Here is a 26,586-nt window from a genome sequence, read left to right as displayed (position 1 = left end):
TTCATTTTGGTAATATATTTTATTCAATGCAATATCCAAAATACTATCATTTCAATGTGGAATCAATATTAAGTATTATTAAGGAGACATTTTATATTTTTGTACTAAGTGTTTGAAATCTAATGTGTATTTTGCATCTCAATTTGGATGCAATTTTTTATTGGAATTATCTGATCTGAATTTAATTTTCCCAAATTTACAGTTGAAAAAGTAGACCTATAATCACATGTTCATTATTTTACATTATCTCTCGATCGTTATCAGGGATGAAGTTAATTCATGCCAGAGTTTCCTTGTCTCCTGAAATTCTATTATTGTTGGGGGGCAGGGGACAAAAGATGCTGACTGTGCAAACCACTGATGACAAAATGCAAGCAGGTTTTGTCCTTTCCCGGTAATTATTGTACACAGTAGGTGCTAGCCAGGAAACAACAGCCCATGTGGACAGCACCTAATGACAGGTCCATGGGCAGAAGCCAGGTGGGTAAGGGTCTATGAGTAAAGTTATGGAAAGGCCACCATGCCTAACAGCCTCATTTCTGGCACCAGGGAAAGTTCCTTGCCAGAAAACATAAGGTTGAGTTCTCATACTCTCCTCCCCTTGGTATTGCTGGGCCTGGTGGGGCCTTGACTTTTCTTATTCTTTTTATTCATGTTTTGATTTAGGGAAGGAAGAGACAGCTCCAGCTCCCTTTTCTTGGCATCCCAGTCTTCATCGCGCTCATCCAGAGGCAGCCCCTTCTGCTGGGCAGCGCAACGGTGGTCCTGGCACTCGGGCTCTGCCCTAGGAAAGAAGAGAGGGGCTTCTGAACTTGGATCAGGAGGACCTGTTCCAGCCTGGGAATCGGCCTTTATTCACAGGTTCTGCACACCGCAGTTCAGTTGAGAAGGAAGGAGGCCAAGTTTGAGCATTTCCAAGCATACACTTAGGGAAGGTCTCAGACACTAAAGAAACTACTTGGAGGTGGAGAAAAATTGTGGGACCCGAGTGAGATGTTAACAGACTCAAAGATAGTCACTCAGCTTGAAGAAAATGCTCCTGATTCTTGAAGTGCTCACATTTATAGAGCAACCTGCAGATTATTACGAGACTGTTTTCCTTTGTTTTAGTTTTATTTTTCATAATCATAAAAGTGATGTGCGTTCCTTGTATAAAATTTAAAAGTACAGAAACATATAAGGAACAAAATGAGAATCACTCACAATCACATATGTATTATACGTATGTATGGATTATGTAAAAATATATATAATTGTAAATGGATACATGGATGGATAAATAGATAGAGCATTATACACACATAGACAATGGGAAATACACACATATACAGTTTTGTATGAGGCCATTGGTGAGTATGTGACTTGCTTAAAGGCACTTGGAAAAGTCACTTTTGAACCAATATGAGGACAAATGGAATTTAAGAGGATAGATAATGGTATAGGGAAGGCAAATAGCATTTTAAGTGCAAACCATTATTAAAAGCACAGTTCATTCAAAGGACAGCAAACTCACTAGTCCTTCACCCTAAGCTGGAAGTGACCTCTCAATCTTCAGACCACACCATGTCCTTCCTCTGCCTAGTCACTCTCTGTCTTGTATTAGTGTTATTTATGTAAACAAGTTATTTCGTCTCCCACACAGTTAACCTTCTTGATGTCCAGCACTGTATCTGGTCTATTTTAGGTTGTTTTTAGTGTCTAACTCAATGACATACACATAGTAGAACTCAAAAATATTTGCTAAATGAGAGGTTTATCACTTGGGGGGTTGAATCAAAAGCTGAATTGTTTCACAACATTCCCTAGGATATTCAGAAAATGATCACATATGGTCTAGGCTTCTTTTGAAGTTCTCTTATATCCTTTATCTTCATCACCTAGCCCAGGAGCTAACTTACTCAAAATGTGAATCAATGAGAAATTCCTTAAGTGATCCCCTTGCCTAAAGTCTAGCAGTCTTCAATCCCATGCAGTACCACTGCCAACTCCTCTACTACACAAATAAATTGCTAATGCATCTATTTCAGCTTGTGACTCCCCTGATGAGCTCACACTCTTCTGCTTGCCTAGTTCACTGTGGTCACCCACCCCGTCACCTGACCTTATCCTCCATTCCTCTCTAGTGTGAATGCTCTGCCTAGCCAGGCCACTCATCCCTGCACTCCACTATCCCTCACCTTCTCACATATACACACAACCTATGCACATTTCCAAGTTGGTGCCTTCACTCTAAATCAACAGTTTTTCTCCCTCCTTCATTAGCCAGCTAGCTTTCAAGATCCAGGTTAATCCCCACTTAATTCAGGATTCTTCTCCCTAAACGCTCTGTCAGAAGGGAAGTTCTTAGTGGGAGCTGATGATAAGTAGAAATGACTCACACGTGATGTGACTGACCTTTATTGTTTTTGCTGGCTCAACACTGTCTGCCTACTTTTCTTGGTAATAGCACTCCCCACTATTTGGAGGCAAGCACCCCTCCTGCATTTCAGTTATGCTGGGATGATATTTCATGTTGATCCCTGGTCACTAGGGAGGGGCTGGGATTACTTAGAGAGAGTCAGTAGAGGACAGCCAAGGGCAGGACCCTGAGGAATGTCAGCATTTAAAAGGCATGCAAGAACATATCATAAGATTTATTCTTAGAAAAAGCACATTTTAAAAGTCATAAGGAATTATCAGAGAAGTAGAAGAAAAACTAAAAGAGAATAGCATCAGATAAAACAAGGGAGAAGAGTTTCAGGAATATTAAATACCGAATTAAGTGGAGGTAAGATGTGAATTGAGAAGAGGCAATTGATTTAGCGTGAGGAGCTCCCTAATGACTTGAGTGACGGCTGATTCAGTATGAGGATCAGGGAAGAAGTCTGAAGCGTGGGTGAGAGGTGAAGAAGTGGAGACAATTACATAGATTAGTTTCCTCAAATTTAATGTGTCAAAGCAGTACAACTATCATGATTAATACTGCTATATTATATGTTAAAGTTCCAAGGCTATATATGACTATCAAGTAATATCAGTAAGCGTTCCCATCATAATATTCAAGCAAATGAAATAACGTTGCCTTTTTGAGAGAAAAACATATTTTGAAACTTTTACAAGCAGACATAAAGACAGTTGACATTTCCAAAAAGGCACACGTAATTTATGAAAATCTATTACATTCCAAATTTAGTACAAACTCAAAGCTGATCTAATTCTGATATTTAAAATGCACCTCTCTCCTTTGGCTGAAAATGAAATAACAAACCCTTCCAATTAACAGACATTTAAACCTACTCAATTTGATTGCTAACAAGTCAGAGGAAGGACATGTTGTCCTTCCCCAAGATTTTAGGACCTAATGTTTACCATGATCTTAGATCTTGCAAATACAAACTACTAAAGAAGTCAGGCGTTTCTTGATTTATATAGAGTCAAAATTCTATTCCACTGTGGAGAAGAAAGAGAGGGTAGTTGTTTAATGGGTGTGGAGTTTCAGTTTTACAAGATGAAAAAGTTCTGGAGATCTGTTTCACAACAATGTAAATGTACATAACACTGATGAACTGTATTTAGAAACAGTTAATATGGTAAATTTTATGAGTTTTTCATCACAATAAAAATACAGAAAACTATTCAAAAATTATATTTTTTACACAAGTTATTACTATAAAACATGTTAGACACTCTGAGAGGATAAGTGCTTTTCCTTCTGGATTAAAAAAAGTAGATTAGCTTTCAAGTTGCTTAGAAGTGTAGGGAAGAAGAAAGACACAGCAGAATTCAGAAGGGCCTCTAACTTTTTGTTTGTTTGATAATACCTATTTGAACATGTTCACAGTCCAAAAAGAAGTCAAGGGAAAGGAAAAAACACTAAAAATACAGGAGAAACCGTAAAGATGTAACAAAGAACACACGAATAATGAATGGCCTTCTAGAAGACATAAAGGATTAGATCAAGAGTCTATATGGAGGGATAACACTTTACAAAGGAGGGACAGGATGACAAGAAGGAGCTGATATAAATGTACGTAAAATCTGCAGGTGTGAGACTTGAAAAATGTGTAACCCATGGCTTCAATATTTTTTCTAAAGTAGAAGGCATACCTCTGAAAGACAGGCTGAGGTGTGATGTGGCTTTGGAATTGCCAGTGAGGAGTAGGATAGGAAGAGATAGCCAAGCTGCTCTGAGGGCTCAGATAAAAGTGGAAATATTCAAACTGCTGGTGATACCCATATATTGACATGTGGGGTTTTCTCTAGCTGAACAAGGATAAACGTGGAGAAGACAGAGATTCACCTAAGGTTGGGAATTCCGGGTTATGCGCTGGGTTGAGAATTAATAGCAGGAATAGCGGGAAGAGAGTGGAAGAATGAAGTGTATTATGGTACTCATATGGTAGAGGAAATTTAGTGAGACCTTCAGGAAGGTGATATATTAGGAGAAAAAGGAGAAGTTGAGTGACAAGAGATCTTGATGAATTCAAGACCTGGTGATAATGCAGGAACTGATAAAGTGAAGAGAGCTATGGTCACATTGTGGTATGTTAGGACTTTAAAAAGTTCAGAGAACAATGTCTGCTGATGCTGAGGTCCACAGAGGATGGAGATCGTTGAATGTAGGGGATGATGGATGAAATTGGGAAAAGTGAATCTGTGAGTCAGGACTCAAGGTTCTGCCTCTTTACTCCCCAAAGCATCTCAATTGTGATATTGGATATTTTTAATGTAAGACATTACCTTTAAGAGAATGTCTCTTGGGTTACTTCTATAGATAACTAATCTCATCATAGGCAAAATTTTCACTTGTTCAACTTTCTGAAGATAACTGCATTTTCAGGTTCTTCGGAGGGCACCCCATCATGAACTGCCCCTATAGATGGCATTGCTATCTATATCATTTGGTTTCCAAGCAACGATGCCCTCACTCCGATACTCTACTTTCTCTTGTATGAATTGCTTGTCTAAACAACCGAATTCTAAGTTTCCAAATTTTGTTCCATCCTCTCAGAGCTATAACTGTTATGCAAATTATTGGTGCTTAATTATGTTTGAATGCTTGGCTGAGCGAAAAAAATAAACAGGTGCTAGTTAAGTTCTTTGGTGTGTGTAAATAGGGCATTCAAAGATGAACACAGAAGTTTTAAAAGATAGGAGGGCACTGAAAAATGGAAGTCTAATTCACCTGCCTCATTTTAAATATGAGAAAACTGAGGGTCGGGAAGCTGTCTTGACTTGCACAAGGTCACACAGCCAGTTTGGATGCCTTTTAGAAAGCTGAAGGTCATGATTCTTGCACCATGTCCCATCTTCAAACTTGGTATTCCAATTCTCTTATCTGAGATAATTTTTGTATAATCAAAACAACATGTTAATATAGTTTTTACCCCTAAACTAGTCTTTTAAGTGAAACACTAATAAAAATAACTCAACTAAAAAAATCAATAAAAATAATAGTCCATTGGCTGGATTTCCTCATTTCATTTTCATTGACCTGAGACCACAGAATCACCCAAGATCTTGATCACAGACTCCTGTTCCTCTGCTCCTTCTATAGGTGGAAAAAAAATAAACTTACTTTTCCAGAAATGCCACACAGGCTTTCTGTCCATAGATCTGTGCAATCCTCTTCGGTGTGTCTCCAAAGAAGTCAGGGGCGTCGATGGCAGCGTGCAATGCATGGAGAGTTTTGAGTACATTCAGATGGCCTGATTCTGCTGCAAAATGAGCTGGGGTCCAGCCCACACTAGTAACCAGGCAGGGCCTGGCTCCATATTCTATCAGGAGCCGTATCACCTCCATTTGCCCTTAGATGTACCAAGAAGAAACAGGATGAGGTTAGGATAAAGATGTCCCAAGTGGCTTGAGGCCAGGGCCAGTCTAGGTAACACAATAGAAGGGGAAACTTTGTCTTTGAGGAGCCTCCAGTTTCCTATCATCATCCCCTCCTCCCTTTTCCCTCTTCTCACCAGGGACTCAGTGCCCTACCTCACCCCACGAACCTTGTTCCCACCCAGGGCCTGAGCCTTGCAAGCCTTCCCTGTCCTCCTTCCAGGACACTCCCCTCCCCTGTGCATTGCCACAGGCGCTGCCCAGGAATCTTGCTTTCTCTCCCAAGCCACACTATACCTGCCTATTGGTAAGGCCCACTGTGCTTTTGACAGTCTCAACACTGAGCCAAAACCAAATATTTTAAGTCCTATTTACGTGATAAATAGCACAGGTTAAGAGCACAGGCTTTCTAGTTGATAGATGTGATTTCATACCCTGACAATCCCACTTGCTAACAAGTGGCACCTCAGACAAGAAACAAATATCTGAGGCCAATTTCCTCATTTGCAAATTAAGGATATTACCCCTTATATCACTGAATTCTTGTAGAGTGCAGGTGAAATCACAGACATGAAGTACACAGCACAGTGCCCAGCACATAGCAAATCTTCACTAAAAGGTGTTTCGGTATAGCTACCATCACTTTGTGCTTAGATTTTTGCAAAAATATCCCAACTAATTTCTCTGCAGCCAGTCTTGCTTCTTGTCAACCCATTCTCCACACAAGAATCACAATAAATGTGTAAAAAGCAAAGTTGACCATAGCACTTTCTTACTTAACATTCTTTAATGGCTTTCTATTGCCAAAGCCTTTGAGAGGCCCACAGCCTGAGTTTTTGCCACTATCTTCCTCTAGCTCTGTAACTGAGCTATGTAAGGCGTGGGGGATTCAATGAGGAATGAAGCAAAGTCCCCTATCCTTCTTTGTGATGCTCTATTCCTGTTAGAGGTTGAGAGGGCAAAGGACTAATATTAACTGAGAGCAGACTGTAAGATAGGCACTGTACACTCATTATATTACTGAATTCCCATCACAGGGCTCCAAGGTGGCATTCCTGCACACGTTATTTAGGTGAATAAACAGGCCCAGAGATATCAAATAACTTGCTTAAGATGCTACAACTAGTAAGCGGTGATATCAGGATTAAAATGTTCCATCTAGGGCCAGGCGTGGTGGTTCACGCCCGTAATCCCAGCACTTTGGGAGACTGAGGTGGGTGGATCACTGGAGGTCAGGAGTTTGAGAGCAGCCTGGCCAACATAAAGAAACACCTTCTCCATTAAAAATACAAAAATTCACTAGTCGTGGTGGCACGCGCCTGTAATCCCAGCTACTCAGTAGGCTGAGGCAGGAGAATCGCTTGAACCCAGGAGGTGGAGGTTATAGTGAGCTGAGATTGTGCCACTGCACTCCAGCCTGGATGACAGAGCGAGACTCTGTCTCAAAAAAAGAAAAAAAAATGAAATGAAGTTTCCAACTGGCTCTAAAGGAATGTTTGTTCCACTCCCCCACATAGCCTACTGATTGATAGCCTCATGAATGGTGGACTCAAAAGGGCAGATCTACCTAAGCATTGCCCACTCACCTTTGATTGCAGCCCAGTGAAGTGGGGTCCGGTCATTCCAGTCTACATCTTTGTAGTTTGGGTCACAGAGACCTTTCTTCAAAATCTTCTTCACTAAGCTGTAGTCTCCTGCAGCCACAGCTTGGTGAAGCTTTGTCATGTCTGACATTTTGGCCAATTCCATGGCAGAAAACAACTGTGGGAGAGACATGCCACTTAGGAAATTCTATGTAACTCTTTATTCCTAGCGAGTAATCCCATAGACTTCTGTATCATTTATTTCCTTTCCTGCCGCATGCATTTGCCTCTCAGTTTGCCTCATGTGTGTGGCATGAGTGTGTACTTAGACCTTAGCTCCTGTGGTTAGTGCCTGCCTGTCACCTACCCTAAAACTATTGGTGGCTCCCACTGCACACAGAATTATGTCTAAACTCACGGGCTACCTGGCCTCAAACCATCCTCCAGTGCTATTTCCTACTCCTACTTCGGAGTTCTAGTAGTGTTCCCTTACGTTAGTAAGTAAGTAAGTTAGTAAGTAAGCTAGAATTGCATGTAATTCTGTGCCTTATCTTTCTTATCTATAGAATGGATATAATCTGCCAGGGTTGTTGTAAGGATAAATGTCAATTTGCAAAAAAAAATTATATTGGATACAGAGCAGGTACTCCATGAAAATTAAATAGTATTAGTGTTGTTACACCCGTTGAGATGGACACACAATCACACAAATAAATATGTAAAAATTGTTATTAATGTTATGCCATAAACTAGCAGTTCTCAAACTACAGTCTATAGACCTTCAGAAATCCCTGGAACACTTTGACTGTGAAGTCAAAGCTGTTTTCATTATATTAAAATGTTATTGGCCTTGTTTCACTATGTTGACAATTGTTCTGATGGCTCAAAAGCAATAGTGTAGAAAACTGCTGGTACCTTAGCATGAAGCAAGGCAATGACACCAAACTGGACCTGGAATCATGCCATTCACCACACACTCAGAGTAAATTTTAAAAAGCCAGTTACATAGGAACATCCTAAATGAAACAATAAGAATTATTTTTATTAAATCTTTATCTTTGATTACATGACTTAATAAATGTGTTATTAGAATATTGTACAATGAAATGTGTGCATGTTTAGAAAATATTTATCACCCTAAAGACCAATATTTTCCATGGCAAAGATAGGATGTTACAAAATCATGCATGGATAAAGAGATCCATTTGGTAGACCAATGGATTTTAATAAAACCATATAGAAAGTGCATTGATATCATTTCAGACTGCACATTGCAACTAACCTTTAAGACACTACAACTTACACAATTTTGTTGTAGTATCAAACAATATCCACAATTATCTGAAAATATTCCTCCCTTTTCCAACTTTATATATATATAATATATATGTGTATATTATATGTACACACATGTATATATAATATACATGTGTATATGTGTATATAATATATAATTATATATTATATATACATATGTGTGTATGTATATGTGTATGTATATATATATCATGCACATATATGTATATATATTACATATACGTGTGTGTATGTGTGTGTGTATAACCAGATTGTCTTTATATACTTTAACCAAAACAACAAACTGAATGCAGAAGCAGATACAAGAATCCAGCTGTCTTCTATTAAGTCAGATATTAAAGAGATTGGGCAGGGGAGAGTAAACCTATGTGACTAGTCACACTTGTTTTGGAAAATATATTTATTTTCATAAAATGTCATTTATATTATAGTGTAATAAGTTTATTACAGTTTTTTAAATGAACTAATCAATATTTAAAAGTTTTCTCAGTTTTAATTTCCAATAGAATAAATTGACAACTATAACCCACATAAACAAAAGCTCTCTGGGGCTCTCAATAATTTTTAAGAGTAGAAAGAAGCTCTGAGAATGAAAAGGTTGAGAGCTGCTGATGTAAAGAAGGAGCTGAGCTAGAAAACAAGAGTGGAGAGAGTGCCACTTGAGATGGGGCCATTGGGAATGTCTCTGATCTCAAGATTTAAGTTGGGATCATAAGAAGGAGCTGGAGTCAACTTCACTAACTGTGACCAGCAGCAGCAGCAGCCCCTGGGAACTTGTTAGAAATGCAAATTATTGTGCTCAGCCCCAGACTTACAGAATCTGAAACTCTGGGCAGGGGTCCGGCCATCTTTGTTGTGGTAAGCCCTCCAGGTGAGTGCATTGAAATGTGAGAACAGCTCTGGAGGGAGAGAAAGAAAAGTAAACATAATTAAAATGCAATGCCCTAAATGCCCAGAGGACAGAGAGAAAGAACCATTCACAAAGACCGGAAAGTAAAAGGAGCTTTCTCTAAAAGTGGCCTAAGCTGGGTCCTGATGCGATGGGTCAGAGACATATTGGCGACTGATGGAGGTGGAGGATCCCCAGCTGAAAGACAGCATGTATGTGTCCAAAGTCACAAGCTGCAAAGGGCAAGTAGTTCCTAATGTGTAAACCAAGAGTCAATAAACTTTTTCTGTAAAGAACCAGATAGTAAATATTTTTATGCCAAGAGGAAAAGAAAAAACGGGGGTGGGGGAATAAAAGAGAAAAAAAAATTATGCCAAGAGTCTATTATATATATGTAAGAAAGAAAACTCCTGCTCCACCCTGCCCCCCTTGCCTGGGGTGGATCTTTCTACCCTCTTTGTACCCTGGAGCCCTCAGGTGGAGATATTCTTAGGCGAACGAGGACAAGCCTGAGGGGGAAGGGCCTGGTCGGTGAGATGGTCAGTTTCACTCTGCCCTAGTGATGCTCAGATCCCAGTGAACTTTCTCTCCTCCTAGAGGGGTCATCTCCAGTTAGTTGGCGGGAGACATGGAGGCTCATGGAGCCACCAACTCCCATACTGAGATTCCACTGCTCAGTCCCAGCAGTTGCCACCAGCAGAGTCTCCATTGTGTAGGTGGTGACCAGCAGGGCCTGGGCAGTGGCCAGGCACAGCTGTGGGCTGCTGAGGGGCCAGCAGGGGCAGAGGGCATTGCCTGGACTTGCTCTGGGAGTCTCACTGTGCTATCCCATGGAGGTTCAACACCTTAAATGGTGACCACGGGCCTACAAAAGTGGGGTGAGCCAGATTTGGCCTGTAGACCATAGTGTGCTAACCTCTGATGTAGGCAAATCATTAGAGACCTTGTTAAAATGCAGATTCTGATTTAGTAGGTCTGGAACCTGGCCTGAGATTCTGCATTGTAACAAGTTCTCACAACGTTACTAGCTCACTTACCACACTGTGAGTAGCAATATCTCTGTGGCTGAAAAGTAAGGTATAGACTGGCTGGAAGCAAAATTGGAGAGCTGAGGAGGGAGTAAGGATGTGGGAGCTGTTCTCAACTGAGGGGATACATGAGAATCAGCAGTGGATTTTCAAAAATACAGATGCCTGGGCCTCAGTCCAAAAGGAATCAGAATCTTTGGGTGTGCAGGACAAGGATTGGGCATGTTTTGTGAAGTAGATGCTCTGTACATACTATGTTAGGTAAAAGAGAAGATGGCACAGACTGCGTTTTACTTTCAAAATTCATTTTAATAGAAATCCTTTACACTGGAGTGTTTGATCAATGATAAAATAGTAAACAAAAATGCTAGAGTGTTTCTAATCTGAGGGTGCCACTAAAATAAAACCATTTTTTAAATCAGTATCTAGAAGTTTTTCACTTGCCTTTCATAGAGGCCTTTAAGCAGGTTTACATTTCAACTAACCCCATTTGTCCCACATTTGAGTTCATGCCAAGATTCCATAACTTCCCATGGGTGAGTTGCAATTCAAGTGGAAGCGTTAGGCAGCAAAATTTATTTCCAGAGAAATGGAAAAGCCGATTCTAAAAAATCATATGGAAATGCAAGGGACCCAGAAGAAAACAATCTTGAAAGAGAACAAAGTTAGAGGACTCACACTTCCTGATTCCAATAAGTATGCCAGGAAAATTCAGTGACAACATAATAGTCTTTTCAATAAATGATGCTGAGACAACTGGATATCTACAGCTAAAAGAATGAAGTTGGTCCTCTCCCTCACAAAGATTTATTCCTGTGTTTTCCTCTAAGAGTTTTATAGTTTTAAGTCTTACTTTTAGGTCTGTGATCCGTTTTGAGTTAATTTTTATACATGACAACAATTGCCACAAAACAATTGAACATAAATATAAGGGTTTTTTTCTAGACTCTCAGATCTACTCCATTGCTCTAAATATCTATCTTCATGCTAGTACTACACAGTCCTGATTACTGCAGGTTTGTAGTAAGTTTTGAAATGGGAAAGTCTGAGTATTCCAATGAGCTATATACCCAAGAGAAGAAAAACACATATCCATATAAACATTTGTACATGTATGTTCATAGAAACATTATTTATAAGAGGCAAAAGTGGAAACATCCCAAAGGTTTATCAATAGATGAATAGATTCACAAAATGTGGAATATCCATATAAAGCATTCTTATTTGGCAATAAAAAGGAATGAAGTACTGATACATACTTTATGGATGAACCTTGAAACATGCTAAGTGAAAGAAGCCAGTTACAGAAGACCACATATTGCATACCTCCATGTATGTGGAATGCCCAGAATAAGCAAATCTAGATAGCTAGAATGTAGACTATAGGCAGCCTAGGGCTGCGATGGAGGTTGGGGTGGGGAGTGACTGCTGATAAGTACAGGATTTCTTTTTGGGGTGATGAAGTGTTCTTAAATTAGATTAGATGCTTTCACAACTCCAAAAGGCCCAAAACCACTGAATTCTACATTTTAAATGAATCCAATTTTATGGTATGTGAATTGTATCTTAACAAAGCTGCTTTACAAAAAACTATTAATTAGAAGCTTTCTACAAAACAAAAACAAACACAATTCGTTTGCAGAAAATATATACAACTCACTAGCTTGGCATTGACTACTGAAATTTATCAATTGGTTCCTTTAGCAACCAATCCTTGTGAATTTGATTAAATACACTTGACTTCCTATCTTTCTGGTAGAGGCACATCTACCATAAAGATAGGAAATCAAGTGCAAAGTAGTCAATAAATATCAGTTTTAATAAATGTGAGTGATTTTTAATAACTATAGTAAATAAGAGAGGGTAACTTAAAAACACTTACTGTCTTGTGTGAAATTTGAGGAGCTCTGTGCTGGCAGGCAGTCCTAACCATCCAGAGTGTTGTGTCCATGCCATGGAAACTGACTCCTCCTTCTGCATGAAAGCCAGCCAGTCAACTTCAGCTTCCCTAGGTGTCTGGCGGGGTGGGATTGCCAGTCTGCTTCACACCCTAACTCTTCAGCAGTTACAGCCATCTTTTTTAGTCCAAATGTGTTGGCCCTTAACAGGTTCTTTCAAATAGTATTTAATGCAAAAAATAAAAATAAAATAAAATTTAAAAAGCTGTGAATGATTGTCTGCCCACATAACACTGTGACGGAGGTAGGCTGCTTACAGACCACATAACCATAAGAGATGTGAGACCTGTAGGGGAGTGGGGACAGTGTGGGCTCCTCACATTCAGAAGCAGCTGTCAGGTCTTGGGCAAGTTCCTTAACTTTAGAGAGGCTTTTTTCTTTTCTTTTTTTTTTCTCACCAATAACATGAAATTTTAACATCTTTTTTTGTATAGTGCTATTAAATATGACTAGCTAAAATAATTTAGAAAACACTTGGCACAGGGTAGATGCTTTTACAAAAAGAAGAAGAAGAAGAAGGAGGAGAAGGAGGAGGAGGAGGAGGAGAAGGAGAAGGAGAACCAAATAAAAATTCCTAGGTGCTTTCTTTTTGCTTCCTCTTTTTACCCCTTGCTCTAAGCGAAAATCTACCATATTGATGATGATGCTGGTCAAAAAGACCTTATTTCTTCTTACTCTCTTTCTACATTTTCCCTGCCTTTTCCCTCTCTCCTTCCTTTTCTTTTTCCCTTTCTCTGAAGGGAGTTCCTCTCTCTCACTCTCTCTCTCTTACTATCTTTCCCACCTCCCTCATTCTCCATCCATTTCTCTCCCTGCCTTTCTTCCCACATGTATTTAGTAAATGCCTTATATCTGTCAAGCACCACTGTACTGGGCCCTGTGAAGATCAAGATACCCATTGTTCCTGTCGTCCTTGAGCTTTTGGTCTAGATAAGAATAAACAAGAAAACAAATAAATGTACACAAGTAGACTCACAACCTGTATGAGTACAATGAACAAACAACATACAATAGCAGAGAACACCAGGAAAGGAGTATGGGCAACTTAGGGGATGACATTTGAGGGTCTGAGGGGAGACCTGGCACAGCAGAAGAAATCAGGCATCTGAAGAGCTAGGAAGATGACCTAGGCAGAGGGAGGGGAGGAGCTTGGCTTAGGTGAAGAATGAAGAAGAGGAGGATGCAGCTGGTTTATGCAGTGTGGGGCAAGTAGAAGATGAGATCATTCCCGGTCTACTAGGACATGGTAAGGAGTTTGGATTGTATTCCAAGTACAACGAGTAGACATTGGAAGCACTTAAACAATGAAGAAGAATGTGCAACTTTTATTTTCTTAAAAGACTACTTTGACTATTATGTGGAGAATGGAGCAAAGGGAGACAAGATTGAAAGCAGGAAGATTGCTGAGGAGGCTACCGTGGAAGTCCAGACAAGAAAGGATGGTGACTTGGTGAACTGTGGCCATAGAGATGAAAGAAGTGAGTGAAATTAAAAGTTTTTTAGGAGGGAACATTGATAGAAGTTGCCAATGGATTAGACATGAGTACTGGGGGGAAAGAGGGCATCAAGGATGATCCTCAGGTTTCTGGCTTGATGAACCTGGTGGAAGGTGGTCACATTCATGGTAGGAGGTGACTAGGGTAGGGCCAGGTTTGGGTAAGGGAAGGACAGTATAAATGAAGCGTTCTGTTTCAATGTGTTAAGTTTGAGATACCTATGAGACACCCAAATATCAAGTAGGAATCCAGAGTTCTGTGACTTTGGGCTAAAGATACATATTCTGGAGTTATCAGCACATAGGTGACATTTAAAGATGTAAGAGCATATAAGATAATCTAAGGATAGCAAATGCAGAGAGGAGACCCAAGCTCTGAGGCCCTTAGATCTGGCAGCAAAGAATAATTAGCAAAGGTTATTAAGAAGCACCACTGAGAGGTAGGAGGGAAACCAGGAGAACTGAGTCTTACAGAAGCCAAGAGGAGAAGAGTGTGGTTATAAGGAGTAGCTGTCAACCATGTAAAAGGGAGTAGAGTTTAATGTGTAACTATCACAAGCCAGAAAGATGCATGTGAGACCCCTTCCCCACCCTCAAAGAGCTCAGTGTCTCATTACCCTTTCTAAGATTTGTAACAGTTCTGGTTCAGCTTGATTCATTGAACAAATACTTGATAGGTAACTAGTATGTATTGATGCAAGGGTACAGAAACAGAGGTCTTACCCTCAAAGAGCTTGTAATAAGGGACGATGGTAAAAAGTTGCATGCGTCTGGGGCCTCACCTTCTCTTACACCCTCTCACAGGTTTCCTTCCCATAATAACAGGTGTCTGACATCTAATTTCTTGACAAGCCATGAACTGGCCAGAGAGTGAGGCAACCAAAGGGAGAGGCCCCCAGGGTTTCCCCAGGATTTTCCACAAGTCAAGAGTGAGCTACTTCCACTACACTAAAAGAAAGAAGAAGAAGAAGAGGAAGAGGAAGAAGAAGAAGAAGAGACAAAAAAGGTGCAAAATATTGTAGTATGTTTTGAATAAAAAAATAAAATTTTGACATAATACACAGGGCTATATAAAAATAAGGCCAAAATGAATCTTGATCTTATGAAAATATTAATTATTTGTTAACTACAAGTAGTAGGGTCTGCTAATGTGATATTCAGTTTGTATGATATATGTTTCTCAGTGCTCTTAGTGTGCCTTTGTGACTGAATGAAGGTCAAAAGTACATTCAACAGTCTCTCACCTATCCTGCAACAGGTCACAGAGGCCACCTGGGGCAATATCGATGGGCCAGTCATTGATCTTTGGTCCCATTGGCTCAAGCACTGGGACTAAAGTTTCTGGATAAGGTGACTTCCGTGAGACCTTTTTTCCATAGAATCAAAGTCATTTTTAGATCAGGAAGAAACTCTGGAAATAATGAACCCAAAACTCATTTAACAGGTGAGAATATTGAGAGCCATTGACATTAAATTATTTATTTAAAGTAACACTGCTACTGTGTTTTCATTCATTTCTTACCACCTCCCCCACCCCAGCTAAGTTCAACATACAGAATAGATGCACAGCAACTGCATGTTAAGGGTTCAGTTCAGGGTTTAGTGTTCAGGGTTCAGGGTTGAGTGGGTGTGGTCTGGGCAGCACTGCCACCCATGAGCTGCTGACTCATGTTTGGGACACTGAGACTTGATTCTCTCCTACCTCCTTCCAATTCTAAAGAGGATGATAATAATAACAAACCTGTATAGTCTTTGTTCTAAGTACTTTAAAACACATTAACAAATTTATTTCTGTGGGGCAGGTACACTTATTATGCCTACTTTACAGAAGCAAAAACAAAGGCACGTAGTAATCAAGTTACTTCCTTAAGTTTACAAAGCTAGCTGTGGGACAGTTCTGGTAGTTTGGTTGCAATATCCATGTTCTTATCTACTGTGCTACATATTGCCTCTTGAGGTGGAAGCCAAACTTACATGCAAAAGTTAATGAAGTTAAGACTTCTCTCCCTGGGAAATAACCCAGTTTCAACTTCAATATGTATGAAAGAGGCAATATAGTAAAGGGACGGAATGGTGACTTGGACAATGGGAATGGCAGGAAGGAAATGGAATATTTGTTAGATGCCTTCGTGCATCAGGCATTGTTCTAAGTATTTTATGGATATTATCTCATTAATCCTAACACCAAGCCTGAAATACAGATAATTTGCAGGCAAAGAAACAGTCTCAGCTGCTCTGCCTATGGAGTAGCCATTCTTTTCTTTCCTTACTTCTTTCTTGAAAAAAAAAGAAAAGAAAGAAACTGAGGCTCAGAGGGCTTAAGCATACTCAAAGCAGGTCTCTGTATTTCTTGTTGAGTGTTATGAGGATGACAGCTGATAAAACTTGGTGCCTGATGGCGCTACCACCAAAGCTCATACCTCAGGCAAGTTCTAGAGTTCCCTGCATCTGGGACTAGGAGGGTGAGAATTGGGTTCCATCTGGGCTTCTGGATTATTCATTCCCTTCTATCTATATCCATTTTGCTGGAGCTTTCACAGGGCCTCCTAGTCAAAGAGTAGAACCTGAGTTGACATCTTGGACCACCCGTGGGAAGAGACTGGAGAAAAAGCATGTGTTGGATCTAGGATTCCAGCATTGCTGCTGATCAGCCCAAACTAGAAGTGTGTGTCAATCCATCATGAAGCTTGTAAAATTTTGTTCTGCGGAGTTAGGATTTTCAAGTGGGCCATATTTCCTCTAAGGTGTTGTTTTACTAGCAGATACCAGCTTCAAAGACACAGCTATGGCTCTCCTCTCAGTCTCTTCTGTGTGCTGCACAAACTGAAGGTGGGCCTAGGTAGCTCCCTCACTCTGTAGACTTCGACTGTTGCATGGGTTTACAAAAGGGCTCTATATCACTGCCTTGGTATCTCATATCCCTCCCACCAAGGAGCCCTTGTCCAGACATGTCATTCTTTCTAGCCTCTCTGGTGGACCGATTGTCCCTGAATCACGTTTCTTGAAGGAGTCTCCTTGGGGGATACTTTTACAACAAATATTTCCTGAGCACCTGATCACACAGGTGAAAAAGATCACATCTCTCTTTGAGTAGTTATTAATCTAGTTGAGGAGGTAAGATATTGCACAACAAAATGTAATCAAGGCTATGTTAAATGCTGTAAGAGGGGCACCAAAGCACTTGAAGACTGGTATATAGGAATAAGCAGGTATGCTGGACATCCTTCATTTGTCTCATCAGATCCACTCTCCATTTTTCCCACCTGGCACCCATGGGCTCTGGTGCCACTGGTTTCCAGTTGGGCCTGGGCAATTTCCAGCATGAGATTGAAGGATGGATGGAGAATGGGTTTGGAATATTTAGTCCCTCGGCCTCCTTCCTGCCTGAGTGCCAAGGGTTTGCTGTGAAGGTCACAGTTCCTCTCTGGTGGCCTTCTCTATAGAGTTGGTCTTGCCAGGTCACAGCTACTGCTTTCTCCTCTTGCTCCTGCAGGCCCATGCATGATAAGGGCTCTTCAGTGTTGTTTGCCCAGAGGCACTGCACTATGCCTTGTTGGGTTTCCTAAACTCTGCTTTCACCTTTGTCCACATTCACTTTGTTAAACATTCATCCAATAATCCAGTTTAAGCATGTTGCATGCTTCCTACCAGGACCTGGACCAATAAAGTAGGAATTCAACAAGCTAAGGGGATGCCATGACATGAAGTCCAGAATGGTTGAGCATAAAGTGAGCTGAATATGGGAGACGTAAATGAAAAGGAGCTTGAGGCCAGATCCTGGAAGGACACAAATGCCATGTCAGGATGTCTAGATTTTATCTGTACCTGTGTCCAGTGGGAAACACTGGCAGTTTCTGAATGGGAAAGTAGACTGAATTAAAGTCCATCCCTCACTTTTGGAGAGGTAATTTTGCCATAAGAATGTAAAATGTATTCAGGGGTAAAGGATACCCATGGAGGTGGAAGAACGAGTTAGAAGACAAAAATATGCATATACTCTAACTCAGAAAATTCATTTCTGGGTATTTCTCACACATAATTAAAAACATGCACAAAGATTTAATTGCAATGACAGTCACCGAAGTACCTTTTCAAAAATTAAAAATTATGAACAACCCAAATTTTCACTAACAAGAAAATAAATATTTAGCCTTTCAAACCAATGCCGTAGATGTGGATTTGTTGACTTGGTAAAATTTGGTATTATATGGCTGAATGAAAATAGAGCCTAATATAAATGGCCAATAATTTCAGTATATATATTTGTTTATGTGGAAAAAGCTTAAATGGATATATATTTAATTAGTAATAAGCACATTTTTTAATGAGCATGTATAATTTGTGTAAACAAAAGAAACATTTTGTAATTGTCAAGGTTAGACATTTTGATGGCCTTGATTAGCATGAAAACAGTAGGAACTATGCAAGTAGATAAAGGATGTGAGTGACTGAATCACAGTGCCAACTGAGAGAAACTTGGGAGTTTGGATTTAGCACAATGCTTCCTACATCTTGATTAAGGTGAGTAAGGGTGTTATCAATGACTGGGGTAAGGAAAAATGCCCTGGAGACCAACTTGGCAGGCCAGATGGTAGAATCCAGTTACTGAATGCACACAAACAAACCCATTGTGACATCCACAGTTCTCAAGTCCTTAAGTGAACCATGTCCACAAAAGATATCAAGGCATTGCCAATGAGGAATGAAGGCTTAGCCTGGCATTGGATAATAAGTTTTTGAATTGGCTAAAATATCAAATAAAAGATAAATTTTTTCTACTTCAAAAACTTAGCGGCATACTTATCATCATTGGACTCTTGGATCTCAAATTCTATTCTTAGATCGTGATATTCTACCTTCTCACTTCTGTCACTCTGTCTTGTGGTAGGTTCTTCCAACCCACACAAACCACCAGTATCTTCCAGGTCTTCCTAGTTATTCACATACCTATTCATATATGTATGAATTGTCTTTCTCATATGTATATTTATGTGAGATATGGCAAGATTTCTCTTCAAACAGCCTGCTCATCTTCTTATTCTCTAATTCTAAATTACCACCCCTCTTTCTTCTCCTTTTCTTCTTTCTGATTTTACTATATGCCCAGGCATGCCACAGCCCCAGCTCACATTTATTTCCTTATTTGGGAATGGACTGGCGCTCTAGTCCTCTGTAGATGACCCCTTCCTCCTCTTCCCTCTCTCCCATCATAAGCCCACCTTATCTAAGAAAGTTTAAATATTTAGCCAATCGAGTCTAGTTTAGATTGTGCAGTCTGACTCCAGCCGATGGGGAAAGGACACAGGGGCAGGAGTCATCTTAGGAATAAAAGCTTCTACTCTCCTTTGTTCGGTGTGCTCTCGTGGCAATCAGCCCTACGACAAGCACCCTTCTGCGCCGAAGTAAGTTTGCTTTGCTAAAAAATCCTTTGTTTGCTCACTTTTCTTTAAGACTCCGAGCTTTATTTCTAACAATTTACATATCTCTAGATGCATATATATCTATATACATACTAATAGGTAACATCTATGAAGTGCTCACTCTGCTTGCCAAACACTGTTCCAAGCACTTTACATGCATTATTCCTTATCATCCTCACTACAACCCAGTGATGTAGTTGCAGGTATTATTTCCATTTTACAGATTAGGAAACTGAGGGGTTAGAAGGCTACATAATTTGCCCAAGACCGTAGAAGGAGTACAGGTAGAGGTGGATTCCAGGCTTTGTCTGACTCTGCTCTCTTAATAACCACACTCACATCTTAATAAAGCATCTAGAAGGTATGTACCAAATTGTTAAATAATTACCAAATGAAGTTGGGGTTACAGGGCAACCTGAACTTCCTATTTTTTTCTGTTTTGTTTAGATGTCTAGCAATATCAATATTACATCTTAACTGGAAAAATGTTTTCAAATTACCATCGATTATGTCATTTTCTTATGACATAATTGATCATGTTGTGATGTACTACTATTGCCATGTGCTAGACTTTGTACTGGATGCGAGAATAAAAATGATGTGGTTCCTGTCCTCAAGGTGCTCACTGTCCAAACTCTATTACATTATCCAGAGGACTTTTTTAGTAACCCCAGCCCTCCTTTCATTCTTATCTTCTGGTTTGTCCTATCCATATGCCTAATGCTCTTGACATGATGGAGAACTTGACATTCCTAAGATGTATTATTCACTTTTAGGCCCCTGAGCCTTTGCTCATGAATTTCCATATTCTGTAGAATGAGTAGGAGTTCATCTGGAAGAACTCCTACTCATGCTTGAAAGCTACTGCCATGGTGAAGTCTTTTCACAAAGTTCTAATCTTGAAAAGTTTTAAATATGTATTTCACACAATCATGAGCATAGTTCAAATAAGTAGCACTGAAGTATAAAAAAGAAAAGCAAGAGTCCCCACCTCAGCCCACCCCAACCCCAACGTCAACCTCAGTCTCAATCTCATTGCCATTCTCCAAATTCTTAACGGTTTCTGCTTTTAGATTTCTGGTGGTGATCTCCATGTTTCCAAAATAACATGCTATCTTATTATTTCCTGGTATATCATCTTAGGCCCTATGTACCTAATTTTTCCTAAGAGAAATGAAGATTTAACTCACATACACACTGGTCTTACCTCCCCCCTGACCTCCTAATAGAGATACGTCTCTATATTCAGCCCTGCATTGCTCTCTCCTCTGTACACCCAGACCATTTTGTCCTGTCAACTACAGACAGTATCTTTTGACTGTCACTTCCTAAAATGAGAACCTTAGTACCCCACCCTTCTCTCCACGTTGCTCCTGCTCCTACTCCTTTTTACCTATTGACGTTTACCCTGTGCATTAAAAAAATTAATCATATTTACATTATCTTTTAGATTCATAGTTCTTCTTTGACTTGCCTGTAAGGTGAATCTATAAAAGCAGAAAGCCAATATGCAGCATTTCTGCGACTATGTGAATATTGTTCCCTGTAATCTAGTGGAGGGCTTGATTATGCTTCCTGCTCTGGGTCATTTGGAGAACATTCAGATTTCAGATTTAAATGGGATCTCCTGTTTGAGACACCACTAATAGCTCAAAATCAATCCATTTTAGGTACATCACACTTGCGTCAGGCCTTTCCTGGACATTTTCTCCCTTGAAGATCCTAGTTTTAATTTCAACTTTATATTTTAGATGGAAATAATTTAACCATAATTTTTTTTCTTTGCATTCTGTCACCTTCTAACAACCTTGAGGGCTTCCAAGTTCCTAGTCATGCTTTCAATTGTATTGAACCCTATTTTTCCCTCCAGACTTCCTACTGCAATCAGGATGGGTTGCTTCCTAGCCTCCACACTGCTGCCATTCTGGGACCTCTCCTGCTTATCTGGGTTGGAGCCACTTTTCTTTGGGTCCCAGACAGTGAGGTGTCCTTGACTCCCACATCTTTCTCAGGATAATTAAATAACTCACCTTGCTGAACTCCCACAGTCCTCTGTATTTGCCTAATAGGGTAGCACTTTATGTTGTTATTTCCTTATCCTCCAGGGAAGGACTGTGTCTTATTCATCCTTGAAATAGTACCTGACATACAGCTGGCCCTCACCTCAGTAAACACTATTCAAATTTAAAAAAAAAACGTTGGGCGCATGACAAGGTACAGTGGCTCACACCTGTAACCCTGGCACTTTGAGAGGCTGAGGCAGGAAGATCGCTTGAGCCTAGGAGTTCAAGACCAACCTGGGCAACATAGTGAGACACTGTCTCTACAAAAAATAAAAATAAAAAATTTAGCCAGGTGTGGTGATATGTGTCTGTGATCCTAGCTACTTGGGAAGCTGAGGTAGGAGGATTGCTTGAGCCTGGGAGGTAAAGGCGGCAGTGAGCTGTGATCATGCCACTGCACTTCAGCCTGGGTGACAGAGTGAGACCGTATCTCCAGAAAAGAAAAAAAAAAGAAAGAAAGAAAAGAAAAGAAAAAGAAATTGAGCACATTATTACAATTTAATATCTTGATTGAAGGGAAGAGGTGAGACATCAGTTTCGTTCATATTAAAGAGGAAATAGGTACTGTTTTGTCAATGGGATATGAGAGGAGGAATTAAATGTAGGAAATAGAATAACAAAGAACCAACTCATAAAAAACGAAAACAACCCATATCAGACACACCTTATAATCTGTATGTCTGTGTTGACTTATCCTCTTGGAATGTGAGGAATATTCTTTATTAATTTTACTTACTGGGTTGCCAGATATAATACAGGAAGCCCAGTTAAATCTGAATTTCAGATAAACAAGAAATAACTTTTTAGTATATGTCCCAAATATTGCATGGGGCATATTTATACTAAAAAACTATTTATTGTTTATCTGACATTCAAATTTCACCAGATGTTCTGCATTTTTATTTGCTAAATCTGGGCACTCTTCACTGGGCATCTTCTCAGGGCACTAACCTGCCAAATGCCAACTGCTGTGGGGCTGCTCAGAGAATATGACCTAATGACAATGGGAGATGACATGTTGCTGGCAATGAGAGAAGTGAATAAAATGTTGCATACTTGTTTCTAGGAGCTGTTCTCAAAGCTTACCACCTTTTTAGCGTGGGATTAGGTCTTCAACTTCAACTTTGTCTTCATCTTTGTCTTAAGGTCAAAAGAAGACGTTAGAGATGTCTTTGGTAGGGCATAATGTATCCTTTTAGATTGATATTTGTGGGCCATTTGTTTTACAGGGGGTTAGTCCAGGAAGTACAAGACAATGTCATTAGGCGGATAGAGTTCCATTTAAATTAAAAATAAAACCTATTGTTAGGTTTAAATGAGTCACTGCTTCATTAAGCTATCAATATTAGATAACACATATTGAATGAATGTTTCCCATAGAGCAAGCTCTGTCCCAAGCATTTCACATGTATTTGCATTTCACGCTCACAAACTGCCTCTGACTGACTGATTTTGATTTTCTTGATTTTATGGATGAGGAGACCGAGAAGCAGAGATGATGAACTTCCCCAAGGTCACACCACTCATAAGTGGGAGAAACAAGCTAAAAGTCAGGCCATCTTACTGCAGAATACTCAAAATCAAAATAAACAAAATTTCATCTCCGGTTCTGGCACCTCACCAAAAACCAAAACACGATTTAAAAATACAAAATTTTAATAACACCACACATAAATTTCAAACTACTTTCCCTAAGTTTCTAGCTGAAGTTTTAAATGAGTGTGTTTTTAATTTATTAGAAAGTGGATTGAAGAGAAAGCATTGGAAGATGAAGGAAGGCGTTTCAGTTAAACCCCAAATAACTCTGTTAAACTGAGCTATGAAACGGCTCCTTCTAGCTCCATTTCTCCTCAGACCTAAGTGCTATTCCTGATTGTCCTTCATTGTCATTTCCAGGGAGAAATGACACCAGCACAGTGGCAGGCCTTCCAATCCGGAGCACGGTCCACACAACTTCCGAATTGGTGTTCAGTGTAAAGTGTACCGGAGTGCGGAAAATGCGCAGGGCATTGCCAACTGTAGATGCTCGGAGTAATTCAGTGTATTCAGAGAACACGGTGAAACAAGGAAAACCGGCCTGACTGGGGGGTGAATTCAGCAGGGAGTAAATCTGATCGGCATCAGGTCTGCGGAAAGGAGCTGGTGAGCACGGCACCACCCAGGCATTGCCTGGCTCTGTCCGCGGCGGGCTAAGTTAACCGCGGGTCCAGGTGCGGGCCCTGGTCTTGGGGAGGGTGCTGCGTGCGCTCGAGCAGGCTCGCGTCGGGAGCCGCCGCTGCTAGTGAGAGGCGGGGGCCACACACGCTCCTCCCCGGCACCTCCTCCAGCATCACCAGGAGAGGAGAGGGTCGGGGCCACAAGGCCGCGCTGGGCGGACCCAGGACACAGCCGGCGCGCAGCCCACCCGCCCGCCGCCTGCCAGAGCTGCTGGGCCCGCAGCCAGGACAGCGGCTGGTCGGAGGCTCGCAGTGCTGGCGGCGAGAAGCAGTCGGGTTTGGAGCGCTTGGGTCGCGTTGGTGAGCGGTGGAACGCGCCCAGGGACCCCAGTTCCCGCGAGCAGCTCCGCGCCACGCCTGAGTGAGGAGGGGCCCCGGGGGCGAGGCGGGAGTGGGAGGAAGGGCACCGTCGCCGCGCTAGAGGTCGGGACCCCGGAGCGGCGACCGGCCGGGGTGGGCTCGCTGAGCCGCACCCGCTCTGCTGGCCGGTCCTGGGCTCACAGTCCCTGCAGCCCTCGGAAACAGCGCTAGGATCCTTGCGGGGAGAGGGAGAGGATGACGGTATTAGACACCCGTTCTTCCAAACCTTTTCCCGAAAGGAAGCAACCCTAAGAGCTCAGAGCTAGGGGGGAGAATCAGGACAGGCAGGGAACACATGGAGTTTTCTTTTCTTTTCTTTTCTCTCTTTCTTTCTTTCTTTCTTTCTTTTCTTTCTTTCTTTCTTTCTTTCTTTCTTTCTTTCTTTCTTTCTTTCTTTCTTTCTTTCTGTCTCTCTCTCTCTCTTTCTTTCTTTCTTTCTTTCTTTCTCTTTTCTTTCTTTCTTTTTGAGGCGGAGTCTCATTTTGTCGCCAGGCTGGAGTGCAGACACGCGATCTCGACTCACTGCAACCTCTGTCTCCCGGGTTCAAGCAATTCTCCTGCCTCAACTTCCCGAGTAGCTGGGACTGCTGGCGTGCCCTATCACGCTCGGCTAATTTTTTTGAATTTTTAGTAGAGACGGGGTTTCTCCGTGTTCGCCACAATCTCCTGACCTCGTGATTCGCCTGCCTCCGCCTCCCAAAATGCTGGGATTACAGGCATGAGCCACCGCACCCGCCCCGGAGTTTTCTTATCTGTAGATCTCCTACAGGGACTCTCTCTCTCTCTCTCTCTCTCTCTCTCTCTCTCTCTCTCACACACACACACACCACTACACACCTCTCACTCTGCCTCCTCTCTCTCCCTCCGCTCTCTCTCTCGCACACCCTTCTCCCTCTCTCCCTCTCTCTCCCTCTCCCTTTGAGGAGTATTGCGTTTTTGGAGCCCAGTTATGCGTGGCTGCTGTAAGAACAAAACAAAGCACTCTTTGTCTTACCTGGAGCATCCCCCTGCCGGCCAGATAAGATCACAGCTGTGTCACCAAGTCAAGGGAGAGGCTCATTTTTAAAAAATTAAGCAAAATCAGAAAACAGAGAACACTGTCTTCCTCATCATCTCCTGGAGGTTGTAAGAGAAATTTCTGTCACCAAAAACGAAAAGTTCGGGCTTTTATTCATGCCTGTGGTTCTTGGGATTACTGCAGTGGTGATGAGGGAGGAGAGGTGCGTATGGCTCATAAATGGCAGCTTGCCACCTTTAAAAGGCACACGGATTCAGATTTGGGATGTGTTAACAAATCAGGCTTGCACAAATTACTTTTGATCCAAATGAGAATGCTGAGCTGGGAGACTGGTATATGGGTAGGAGCTGGAAAATGTATCCCCTGAGGTGTTGGCAATCCCAAGAGGCTCAGCACCAAACCTTGAGCTTACATTGAATTCAGAGATCTGAGCATTAAGCACTGGCCTGATCAAGAAGAAGCAGATGGCCTTCTGGTCACGAGGCACTGGTGAGCCTCCATCACCCAGGCAGATTCCCTCACAGAGGAATTCTGCTGGCCCTGCAGAAAGTGGTGAGACAGCGCACCACCTTGGCATTTTCCAGCAGGCCTACTTCAGCTCCTTGCACTTGGGCACTGAAAGTGCTTTCCCCTCCCCAGATATTTGTGCACCAGAAGCTGCTGCTGGCCATGTGGTGATATCTCAATGTCTTTCTTCATTGAACTGGGCCCTTCATACCCAAGGCTGGCACCATAGTCTGTCACTGCCTGTACAGCCAGCAAGACTGAAGGAGTTGCAGCATTAGGAGTGTTGTGAATCTGGTTCGGCCACTCATTTTACAGTTGAGAAATCCCTTCTGAGGTGTGGAAGGGCTTGCTTAGCACCGCAGGACTTTTCCCTCAGGCAGAACCTGGGACAGCTGGGTCCTCATTTCCTCTCCATTGCGTCTCTGTCCCCTTTGCACTTTTGTTGTGAGGAACATACATGGGCCTAAACACATTCCCTCACCCTCACCTTTGCACATGAATATGATTTACCACTCTCTTTGAAGCTCTGTCAGCACAGAACATTAAGAAAAGTGCTAACTGGGTACCTGAGCAGCTGGAGTGGGAGCCCCTGGGAAGGTCAGTTTAGGAGTCCCCTTTATCTTCCTTTTCCTGATACCCAAGAAGATGGCTATTTCCTGGAAAGGAAGGTGGTTATTGGATTATTTACATCTGATTCCTCTTAAGCCTAATTTTTTTTCAAGATGCATGATAACAAGCCTGACTGACGTCTCAAGATGTTGAGAAATTTCTATAAAATAAAAGCATTGAAGAGAAAGTACTGAGTGAAGGGAAATTGAAGGGAAACATTCAGTTCTAAAATTGTATTGTTTCAGAATATGATTCTGGGTTCTTACTGCCTTTCTTCATGATGCCAGCCACCTGTTAGACACATTTTGTGCC

The 26,586-nt window shown here is 41.3% G+C and overlaps 2 protein-coding genes across 6 annotated transcripts in view; one reads left to right on the top strand and one right to left on the bottom strand.

The window, feature by feature from the left end:
• On the bottom strand, nucleotides 1-25,320 carry ANKRD66 (ankyrin repeat domain 66). Of its 2 annotated transcripts, XM_003311353.4 has the most exons (5): nucleotides 12,511-12,579; nucleotides 9,527-9,610; nucleotides 7,398-7,572; nucleotides 5,558-5,786; nucleotides 1-784 (listed from the first exon to the last, which is right to left on the bottom strand). In XM_003311353.4, exons 1-5 carry the CDS (start codon nucleotides 12,577-12,579, stop codon nucleotides 586-588), a joined length of 756 nt encoding a protein of 251 aa, XP_003311401.1. In that variant the 3' UTR covers nucleotides 1-585. The 2 variants fall into 2 exon arrangements, with proteins under 2 accessions (XP_003311401.1, XP_063669163.1); XM_063813093.1 differs by lacking the exons at nucleotides 9,527-9,610; nucleotides 12,511-12,579 and adding an exon at nucleotides 25,135-25,320 and having other exon boundaries at nucleotides 82-784.
• The window catches only part of PLA2G7 (phospholipase A2 group VII), a 53,412-nt gene continuing 50,433 nt past the window's right edge, over nucleotides 23,608-26,586 (top strand). For 2 of the 4 annotated variants that reach the window (XM_054685877.2, XM_518519.6), the window contains exon 1: nucleotides 24,043-24,141. The gene's annotated coding sequence lies outside the window, so the exon portion shown is untranslated. Of the gene's footprint in view, nucleotides 23,707-24,042; nucleotides 24,142-26,586 lie in introns of those variants that run through there. The other 2 variants (XM_009451403.5, XM_009451400.5) reach the window with 2 other exon arrangements.

This window comes from Pan troglodytes, chromosome 5 (assembly GCF_028858775.2).
Source record: "Pan troglodytes isolate AG18354 chromosome 5, NHGRI_mPanTro3-v2.0_pri, whole genome shotgun sequence".
NCBI lineage: Eukaryota > Metazoa > Chordata > Mammalia > Primates > Hominidae > Pan > Pan troglodytes.
Note: the sequence above shows the minus strand (reverse complement) of the source record. Positions and strands in the feature narration are given on the sequence as shown.

Excerpts from the sequence above, each read along its gene's own strand:
- ANKRD66 (XM_003311353.4), bottom strand. The coding sequence starts at position 12,579 with ATGGACACAACACTCTGGATGGTTAGGACTGCCTGCCAGCACAGAGCT. Across the intron at positions 7,573-9,526 it reads TGCCCAGAGTTTCAGATTCT|TTGTTTTCTGCCATGGAATT; the intron begins GTAAGTCTGGGG and ends TCTCTCCCACAG. Across the intron at positions 785-5,557 it reads TGTGTGGCATTTCTGGAAAA|GGCAGAGCCCGAGTGCCAGG; the intron begins GTAAGTTTATTT and ends CTTCTTTCCTAG.